Below are 11,169 nucleotides of genomic sequence, written 5' to 3' on the forward strand. Positions count from 1 at the left end.
AGCAGAGAAGTATTTGTCTAAAAAAGTTTGCAGTATAGGATTTTCTATTGAGACCTGCTCTTCACAATGTGCAATTTAGCAGGAGAATATATTATTTTATATCAGTTCTTCAGTTAGAATTTCATACAAGTAGGTTTTCCGATAAATGAGTCATAAACAGCATTGACCCTAATGGAGGTTTTCTTGATTGCAACTTGCAAATATCTCATTAGTTATATCACTGTGAATTTTTATAGAAAAATATACTTTACGTTTTGCTTTATCCATCATGAAGCTTACTATATACAAATTTAAATACAGTTAAATTTGGCAGTGCTTCAAGCAAGAGTTTGAGTTTATACCTAGAGTGGTGACAGTTGACTTGATTGTAATTTAAACAATATATGTATATGTATCTAATTCTATGTAACTATAAATGGAATTCTAAGATTTTTACATGTCTACATTTTTAACTTCATCTGTTCATTTGTGTAGAGATAAACAGAGTTTGAAAGGCTTTAACATTATAAAGTTGCATCATAAGGAGAGAACTTGCAAGAAGTTAAAATTACCTATTTTTAATCATGCTTTCATGAATTGTTGGTCTCTTCTGATTTCTAAGTAGGAGGTGCAGAACCTGATCAGATGGAGGTGTGGGCACTTCTCACACCATGACTCTCCCCATGCAGATTCGGGAGCTACGGACTTAATCCCGGGCAATGTTCAGTGTCCGTATCTGCTGGCACAGAGCTTTGGATTCCACTGCTGTGTGTAACTTGCAAACTCAGTGCATCAATGTGTATATAAAGCATGTCGAGTCGTTCTGCGTATGGTCTAAAATGTCATCTCTGGGACGTCTGACTTAAAATACCTTGCATGGCTCTCCGTGTTTCTGGCTTAGACCAGCTCTTGCTGACAAAGCATCCTTCCTTAGACTGTTTTGGAGTGTTCTGCACTATAAATTATTCTCTTGTGGTTTTGCATAGATTATAGGAAAAAAAAATCACATAGTATAAATGTATGTACTAGAAGTTGTAATTAGTTCTGATTTGTAGAAAAAGAAACTTGAAACTCAAATGTAACAGCAATATGAAGTAGATAAAATGTGGGTTTTTTTTTTTTTTGTCGAGATAGGTTATATTTGCAAACATTTACAAATGGATATCAGTATCGCCAAAGTAGTGGTAATAATGTGCTGGCTGCTTCCATTTAATAATTAAAGAGAGTGAAAAGGATGCACTTGTAGTAATTGGATTTAACGGAGTTATTTTAGGTAAGAAAAGTTTGGAGTAGTAAAACATGCTTTTGAAGCCCTGTGATCCCAAACGCCTGAACACGTGCAGTGCACTTGCAGACTTCAGATTTCCCAGGAATTATCCTTACATGTAAGGCTGCCTTTTAAACAGAATTCCTAAGCAGAGGTAGGTTTTATTGCTGCTGGGGCTGAGAGGAATCTAACTGCTACCAGAATCCAGTATTATCATAGGATACTTTATGTGAATCAAGAAGAAATAGGATAGTTGTGTTGCAGTCTGTGCTGGCAGCAACCATGGCAAGAAAATAACTAGCCTGCTTTTCCTAGTTTATTTTGTCTGCCTCGTTAAAGAGTTGGAAAGCAGCATGCTTTTAAGAAGATAAGTCTATTTTACTAATCCTGCCAATTCTGCTACTAAACATGCATTAGGCATTAAATCTTCTCATTGAGATGTTTCCTTTCAGCCAGGCATTCTTCCTATGCTAGCTCCATTTTAATAGAGCTATTAAACAGTAATGTTCTCTTTCTTTATGTAAGACCCGTTATTCCTAGCCAAGATCCTCAGGAAAGAAGGTGAGTAGCAAGTGGCAGGATATAACTAAAACTAAGTCAGCAACTGAAAAGAAATTGCAAAAGATAAAGGATATTGCCAAAAGTAGCATATAAGCATGTAATCCACAGGGATTTCTGCCTTGAGTTTATGGGTATTTTGCCTTTTTTTAATCTTTCCTAGGATGGCTTTGTTGCAAAAAGCACCGTTATCACAGTTACGAAGCAGCTTTTCTTATTTTGCCTGCTTTAGTTTCACTATTGATGATACCCAAGAAACTTTTAATGAAGACAGTTTGTTCAAGAGCTGCTTTGTGTAGTTCTTACAGTCCCTTGTCTCTCGAAGCAAAGAACTAATAGTTCATTATTCCAACTTCTAGTAATAAGAATGTGATTCAACTAAATACCACTAGAGGGAGCTTTGTTATAGCTCATAACGAAAAGTAAACGGGAATATAGAAAATACGAGTGTGGTTTTGAACTCGGCTCTGAACGGCGCTAACTGGTGCCTAAGAACTTGTAGCTAGTGGGTAATTTGTCTGGGCAGGCTGCGTGCGCTGCTGCAGATCTCTTTGGCTGTGATGGTTTTCGTTGTTCTTACAAACCTTCTGCTTTGGTCTCCTTTAGGAAGTTACCAATGATGCTCCCCAGCTTACCAGGGCTGCTGGAACGTTAGCTCCCTTCTCCACACTGCTTTTACAGGCTGGAAGGAGTATGATGCGTGTGCTCTCATGGCTAACGCCAGTGAAGCCTGAAAGCAGCCATCAAATTAACTCCCAAACAAGCGGATCCATGCCGCACCTTTGATTCAAGTATGGCATTGCCGGACCTGTTTCTGCCAGCAGCAGACGCCAGATGAACCTTATTCCTGCTGTGCTGACAGAAAATGCGGTCCTGGCAGGAGACACTGGGGAGGAGGGAAGCGGGTGGCACCACGAGAGGCTGCACGTGGCTCCCTCGGGCAGGGGTGCTCGCGGTGCCCCAAAAGGCACCCACAGAGCCCTCATCTACCCCCTCATCCAGCACCCTGGAAGGAGCTGGCTCATAGCAGCCCAGGGAGCAGAGCAGTCATATTTGATATCGAACAGAGTATTTAATGGCCTAGATAAAAGCACTTGGGTTGTTTAATTGGAAGTGTCTTGCTGTTTTACACAGACCTAGTGCCCTATTTTTATGAGAGTTGGAATTATGCAGAGAAATTGTTTCCATGGAAGCAGAGATCAGCAAAGAAATAATGCGCTCCACTCTTGCTACAAGATTCCTTTAGTAGCCTGCTGTTCTGAATAATTAACTCTTGTAATGCCATTAAAATTTAATATGGATTAAAGGAAATAATAATACTTTTTTTTTTTTTTTTTAGTGCCTTCCAGAATCAAGTGACTTTTTTCCCCCCCTTAAGTATGTTCTCCTCCTTATTTACAGAGGTAACATCTACAAGTGCAAGAAAGTAGTTGTAAAAGTACACTTTTATTTTGGCAAGTTTGCAACTCTGAAACTGGATAATATTAATAACTTAATTTTAATAATTTAAAAGTATTCCCTGTTTCCGCTTTTCTTGCAACTGTTTTGCATTTCTTGCTTGGTGGTGGTATGAAGTGAATGCAGTTTATAATTAATGGTAACAGCAGAGAGATTCATCCAACATCAGGGAAAACGGACCATCTTTGTTCATTAACTGTGGGTTTTCTTTCATATATTACTTCTTGACAAACCTCTTTTTTTCTGTATTTCACTATATCTGTCTGTAAAATGTGGAATTTCTACTGATGATATGAGGCTGAAGTCAAGTTTGAATCTCTGTAAACACTATATAGGCCAAATAGTATTTAAAAAAAAAAAATCCTATTCCTTTCCATTCCTTACGGTACTTTCTAGGTGCAAGGCAGCTCAGCTCTCAGGTGCCTGTGAAGTGCCCTGGCTCCGTTCAAGCTGGTTGTGGGCTATAACAGTTTATAGGCATTGAGGATGGGTTCCTCAGTGAAACCTGTTGGAGAGAAGAAAAATAAAATCAACCCTCTCTACCCATGAAGTTCATCATTATTCCTCATTATTGAGGAGTATGGAATTTGAAACTACTGACAATATTTTAAATAATTTTAGCTGTAGATGTCAATTATTTTCTGTGATAGGTTACCTATGACTGTTTTTAGCTGAACCGATGAAGTGCACATGTGCAGTAACGTGTTGCAGGTCCTGAAAGGAGCCGGGAAGAAAATTAAGGAACTTGACTCATCTTCACAGCCCCACATAGGGGTATTTCTGTGGCTTGTTTGAAATAGAAACTGATCCAGCTGCAAAGCTGCACTCCAGATTATGCCCTTCTCTAACGGCAGAGGGTATTTACATCCAAAGGTTTAATTGAAATATATGCTGTGTTGTAAGTACTCATTGACAGGCAGTTTAACTCCCTACTATTTGCATAGGTGTGAGTGATAATTTAGAAGTAGGTGATTTAAATCAGGGCAGGCCCTTGGAAGGAATCCAGTGCAGATAGAAGGAACTGAGTGCAAGGAGGAGGTTGTGTGGATGGAGGATGGCATTTGGAGCGCTCTGTGGTCAATATTGCTCCCAAAATAATGATTTGCAAAGTGTCTGATGATGTTTGGTGAAATGGCAAATTGAAAAATCTTTCATTTGCTGCAACAGTACAGAAATACTGATTCATGGTGTGCAGGTCACGAGGACGCTTGGAAGCTGCTCGGATGTCCTGTGAAAGGCATTACACAGCATTCAGATTGAAATACTTCTACAGAAACTATGGACAGTTCCTTAGGGGTAATACAAGCATAAAAACTGCTGTTCATAACATTGTCTTGGGATTAATATGTGTCAAAGGAAATGCAAAGGTTTTCCATGCTGAAAGATGAGCTCTGGGCTCGTTAAGTAGGAGAGGAGTCAGCAAACTGAGGAACAGTCAGTCCACCTGGGACCAAAATTGGCAGTGGCTGCAGCATTTGGTAAGAACATATGTTAAAAAACAGGTTTTGCATTATTAATATGTATGTATGAAGATCGCCAGGAGATAGTCTGTAATGAATAGAAGAATGTGGAGGAAGTGTGTGGTGAAGATGAAAGGATGATAGGAGGAGGAGCGGGAATGCATCAGGAAAGGAGTGGGATTCAGGCGAGGGAAATGGGACTGACCTTAGTCACCCTCTGGAGCAGCCTCCTCAGAGATTGCCCTCCTGTCCTGTTACAGCACCTCGAGGAGCTCGGGAGCCTCAGCCCGTGCACGTCGGGCAGGCTCCTGCCTCATGGGCACGCAGATACCGGAGACGGGTAAGCGAGCAGTGTCTGCCCGTCCCTCAGCAGGCCAAGGAAGAGCCACCAACGCAGACGGCAGAGTCCTTCATCCCACTGCCTCACCGTGTGCTGACCCCAGGACTGGAAGGACAGGGAGGCTTTTAGGAGAGGCTAGGACTAGAGGAAACGGCCACAAACTGAAGCACCAAAAGTTCCACAGGAACTTGAGGAAAAAATTCTTAACAGTGAGGGTGACAGAGCTCTGGAACAGGCTGCCCAGAGAGGCTGTGGAGTCTCCTTCTCTGGAGATCTTCAAAACCTGCTTGGATACAGTCCACGTGCTTTAGGTGACCCTGCGTGTGCAGGGGGGTTGGACTAGATGACCTCGAGAGGTGCCTTCCACCCTTAAGGATTCTACGATTCCTCTCGTGCTCTGTTCTCTGGTCCCCTAGGTGCCAATGTACACTCCTTACAGACACACCTGTGTGTGTGCACACCATAAGCCTAAAGCAGGACAGTGCATAGGGGAGGATTTGTGCTGTAATCCACAGAAGTCCAAGGTAGGAACCGCACTTCATGTTGGACTTCCTTGCCGTTTCCTCATGGAGTAGGAGGGAGAGCAGGCATCTGCGGAATCAGTGCCGCTCCCTGAAATGTAATTGATGAAGGTGCAACTTCTTTGGGATTTGTATATTATGAGGGGCCAATCTTTTAGGAGGGAGAACCTGTCTGTCAGGTTTGATTTGAATTTTGGAAAGCGAACAGTGCACCTGCACATAAAAAAAGCCAGCAGTCTGTGGGTTTAAGCCTCAGATGGTGCTTGCTCTCCATTCAGATGTCTGCACTTTGCCCGTAATATGGAACTGCAGCTGGAAGTTCTGCTGATTCTCGCTTTGGTGGCAGCTTCGTGGGGGCAGGAGAGCTGCAGCTGCACGATGAATAGGTGGACACTGTGCGAGCAGGACGAGTCTGGGAGCTGCACCTGCACGCTGGTAGGTTCTGATCGCAGGGTGGACTGCTCCACGCTGACTTCAAAATGCCTCTTGATGAAGGCAGAAATGACCTCGCGCAAGGGCAAGCGCTTCCACAGCCCTCTTGTAGGCAACGAGGGCCTTTACAGCCCCGACTGTGAGGACAGCGGGGGCTTCAAAGCCAGGCAGTGCGACCCAGGCAACACGTGCTGGTGTGTCAACTCCGCCGGGGTGAGAAGAACCGAGCAGGGGGACCGAAGCCTGAGGTGCGGTGAGCTGATCAGGACAGGCTGCATCTACATGGAACTGAAACACAGCACACCCGGCGCCTTTGCAGATGGTCAAGTGGCGAATGCCCTGAAGCAGCTGCTTCAGAACCGGTACAAACTGCCCCCCAAGTACGTGGCGGGTGTCAAGTATGATGCCCCGTTCATCCAAATCCGCTTAAATCAGGATGACTCGGAGAAATCTGACGGCGATGTAGATATAGCTGATGTAGCTTATTATTTTGAGAAGGATATAAAAAATGACTCCATATTTCACACTAACAGTAAATTAAATGTCTCTGTTAATGGAAAGGCTCTGGATATTGAAAACATACTGATTTACTATATTGATGAAAAGCCACCCCAGTTTTCTGCGAGACGTATGATTTCTGGCATCACGGTGTGGTGACAGTGGTGACACTGACTATCATCTTTGGGGTTACTGTGCTGGTTATCCTGAAGTGGCAGCGGAAAAGAAACTATGAAAGAGTTGATTTAAGAAATTGGTCCAGTGAAAAGAGCAACTTTACAGTTGCCTCAGTCTGAGAAAAAAAGAAATGTTACTTCCCCAGCAACAAAACCAGCAAGAGTAAAAATTGCAAATGATTCAGTGTGGGGTGGGTTTGGAGTCTTCCCTTTTACTGGGGATTTCTAGAACATCTAGTGTTTCTTTCGAAGGATTTTAGTTTACAAATGACTAACTCTTAGGGAATAAATTCATTTAGATGTGAGTTAAATGTTTTAAAGAAATTAATCCCAGTTCAGAAGAAAACTGTTATAACTGTCTATTCAGCATAGTATAGAATAATTTCACTGATACTAATGATCTGGCTCAGCTTGCTTGAATACTTTGAGAGTCCTTTGGTATATCTAACTACTGAAATGCAAAATACTTCCAGCACAGCCAAAATAAGCTCAGACAGGTTTTCTGTATTTAGAGAAGTTTTTGAAGAAGTAAGTTTTTTCTAAAGTTGCAGGAGCTTTTTCATAAACAGTGTCGTAAATATTTCTAAATAACCAGCTTGTGAGGTGCTGAGTTTCTGACTTTGTGTTCGTACTGCACACTGAGCTAATCTCGTTTGTGCTTTTCAACCACGGCCTGACACTTGCCGCTGGCAAAGATCCCACAATCCCAATGCAAGTGCAGGAATGTTTACCTCGGTGTTGGGCCCAAATTCAAGTTTGGGTGATTGTTTTCCGTGTACCTAATGTCCCTTGTGACTTCAATGGGAGGAGATATTTGCCAGGATTTAACAGCTTCCCAGGAATGCTGCCCAGTGCTGCAGGACCACTTGAGAAGAGAGCTGTATTTTGTAAAAGCTGCAGGGGAGATTTAAGCAGAATCTTGTTATTGAAGTCGGAATTTGGACGAGACGCTGGACCTGCGCTTCTTCACTACCTACTCATCTGCTGAATTCTTTGGTAACCCATATGCACAAAACGGGACGTTTTAGAAAGAAAGTCATGATAGTTACTAAAAACTGAAATATTGGGAGTTGTGTTGTCCATGCTGTGTATGGATGTTTGAAACAGCCTAAGCTGGTTTTCATTTAAAAATCTAGTAATTACATTCAAGAGCACTACACCTAAGCAGGCCAGAGAGTCAACTCTTCAGTTAACTAGTCTCAATAATACAAATCCAGTAATTTGCAACTTCTAGAGTACATGCTCATGAAATGCATGTCTCATTTTTCTGTAGTGTACAAAAATGCACAAAAAACGCTCCTTTGCTACCTTCTCTCCCCATCCGAATACTTAGATACGTTAACAGGATGCTGGGAAGAGAATGAAAAACCTCTGCTCTATTTGTGTCTCTGTTTATAACAGAAAATGGCAATTTACCATTCTTTACTATTTGTGGCTGCAGAGCAAGGTCCTGTACTTCATCTAATGTTGTTCACTTGCTTGCTTTTAATAGTCTTCTGGCCACTTCAGTTTTGTCTCATGAAAATAATTTGTTTTCTTAATAGAAAATCTTCTCTTTCATGTTAAAACAGAATATAAACACATGAAGCAGAAAGTAATACAAAAATATTGGCGGTCTGCGAGTCTCTCTCATTGCTTTTCTCTTTAGAAACTGCCATTCAGAGGATATCGTGGTTAAGTTACAGAGCTACTCATACTTTAAATAATCTTTAAAGGACTGCCCAATGAAATAGATGTCTCTGTGTGCTGCTATGGGGCTGGAAAAGCCCTAGGGACAGTTAATGGCAATAATAAGGTTCATGTCTGCAATTAATTGAAAAAAAAAAAAGATTAATTGCAGTACAGAGCATGGAGAACATCTCTTTGGATTATGTTATTTACCTGAATAAAGCTCTGTAAAACTATTATAAGGTCTCGACTTTTAATAAACTCAACATACTCTCTCACTGCTCCTGCTAAGTATTCATTTCTCTCCTGCTGTTCCAGTCATCACCTCTCGGGCGATACATTAATATCTTTCACATATGGCAGATCAAGTATTTCACTGTAGCAATTCATGAAGTTCAGCCTCTCTGACATTCTGTCCACCACTGTGTTCTTACTAGAAGCCATTCCTAAGGACAAAATTAACTCATCCATTTCAAATTCTGCAAAATAAACATGCATTTTTTTAAAATTCTCATTTCAGAAATCTGAATCGTAATCAACAAAAGGATGAACAGAAATTTACATCATCCTCTTTTGATGTCATTTTTATGTATTGGATTTAAGGGGTTAGGCTTTTGCTTTTTGCAAGGGGCTGTGTGGGTATGGCCAACACTGTGCCAGTGCTGGTGGCTTTGTGCTCTAGGTGGCATTGGCTGACAGCTCTCGAGGAGTGTCTTGCGCACTGGGGACTAACATCAGTCGCATTTAATTGGGAGTTCGCCCTGCAGAAACAAGTGCAGCTGGTGCATTGCTTTGCTTTGCGAGGCTTTTATAAAATACTGTGTATTTCTCTATGCACATATATGTATGTTTATATATCTCCAAGTAGGTACCGGAATAAATGCAAGGCGAATATGATGGAGGACCTCTGAGCTACTACCTCTATGTATTATAGGACATTCTTTTTAATGAAGGCAGAGCTGTCTGGGAGCTAATCTGTATTTTGCAATTCCAGCTAGTGAAAGCTGTTCTAGTTACAGAGACCAACATAACTGCTGACAGAGAAAAGAAATCTCGGCTCTGTGTTAGGGCCCTGAAGAGGTCAGTGCTGCCCTTTCCACAGGGCGCTTACCACGTTTCTGCGGCCCTGCGGACAGACGCGCTGTGTGGGCTGGGGCAGGCGCGCGCCGCCACCTCAGCGCCTCAGGCGAGGGAGCTTCACCCGGCGGATCCTGCGCTGCCCTCGGCCACCCCGAGCGCTGCTCCAGCCCTGGCAGACCAAACCCGCCGCGACGGGTAACAAAGACCACCCTTTTCTCATCCCATTCCCCTGACTGGGATTCATCCGCCTGTGGCTGTTTAGATTTGGCTTACAGCCAGGTTAGGTCAACTACATGAGGCAAGAAATCACAGCATGTTACTGCATGTTACTGGGTTACTGCACCCAAATCCCCTCATGTTTAGCTGGTAAAATACTAGTATGTCTGTGACATGGAGGACTAGATGCAGGGTCCCCTGAACAGTCCTTGAAGTGTTTAAAGCCTCAGGAAGTCACCTGAGACAAAACTAACTCCTACTGCTCAGGTACTGAAAACACTTCTTCAGAGAACAGTTAGAATTAAGGGGCCCTTCCTCCGTTTCTCCTTAATTGGACTGGTTAATGCTATTAAACAGATAATGATACCTGCGTGGGGAAGACTATCCTTTTCAAAGTATTTCCACTGATTTGCCTCAGGGTTTTTTATCTAAGTACTGCAATTACTTCTCCTTTTATGATAAAATTAATCTTGAGCCACTACGATTGCTAATAGCACGGGAAAAAACAACTTTCAGAACTTCTACAAATATTATTTAGCAGTTCCAGCAAAATTCTTCATACCAGGATTTATCTAGTTAAAATTTTGTACGTGCCAGGCAGCCTGGCAAGATTCCCACGTCGTTTTCATGCCGATCCATACTCCCTGAGGGACAGCACTCTTGCAGCCCTGCTCCAAAACAAATCAAGCACCCCAGAAACAATTACAGAGACTTTGCATTATCTAAGCGAAAGGCTGAATGAGAAAGTATTTGTAATTTTCCGCTGAGATTTTCCATGTGGGCCCAGCAGAAATGGTGGCATATGCACCAAATATTTTTTTCAGCTAACTTTTATTTGAAGTAAACGTCTGTCCTCAATCAGGCTTGAAATGAGAAATCACAGCATTTCTGCTAGTCTGTTTGCACCCAGAAGAGCAGAGCAACCAAAAAGTAATTGGATGAGGCTACCCTGTAGACAGTGTTCCTGCATGTGTCCTCTTTTCCTCACCTCATGTATTTGCCCACATGGAGTTAAGCACATGTGGCTTCTTTGTGGATTTTTACAAGCTGCTGGAGCAACAAGTAAGATTTTTAATTCATGAACAAGAATTGGGGCAGGCAGTCGATCTGAGACTAGCAGTAGGTGCCAGTGGGAAGCGAAATTAGAGGAACAGTTGACCAGGTAATGAGAGCTGGGGGAACCGGGGTAGACTTTGGAGGAGACTTCAGAGAGCTGGGGTAGACTTTGAGGATGAAGTCAATGCACAGGGATGACTGCAAGCAGTGGCAGATGGACTAAGCTCTGGGACCACTGGGTGGAAATGGACTCAGTAGAACCGGCTGGAAGGATTTTGTTTGGGGAGAGGAAGAGCTCCGGGGTGCAAACGATTCCAATGTCGGCAGGGATGGGACGGTGACTCCAGGCCATCGCAGGCACCTCCAGCAGCTGGACTCACTGTGGCTTGGAGGCAGCTCTATGCTCCACATTCACCGGTCTATTAGGTTCTCAATTCTCCTGTTTCCATGTACTCTTTCT

At 42.7% G+C, this 11,169-nt stretch overlaps 1 protein-coding gene across 1 annotated transcript; it reads left to right on the forward strand.

Annotated features, from left to right (window-relative positions):
• Positions 1-5,883: 5,883 nt before the first annotated feature.
• TACSTD2 (tumor associated calcium signal transducer 2) lies at positions 5,884-6,809 on the forward strand. Its single transcript, XM_010215208.2, is given in 2 exon segments — positions 5,884-6,661; positions 6,664-6,809. Coding segments are annotated over 2 exon segments (924 nt in total).
• Positions 6,810-11,169: the final 4,360 nt, after the last annotated feature.

The sequence above is a fragment of the Tinamus guttatus genome, unplaced genomic scaffold, assembly GCF_059628265.1.
Source record: "Tinamus guttatus ecotype Peru unplaced genomic scaffold, ASM5962826v1 Tinamus_guttatus_pri_ptg000153l, whole genome shotgun sequence".
Taxonomy (NCBI): Eukaryota; Metazoa; Chordata; class Aves; order Tinamiformes; family Tinamidae; genus Tinamus; species Tinamus guttatus.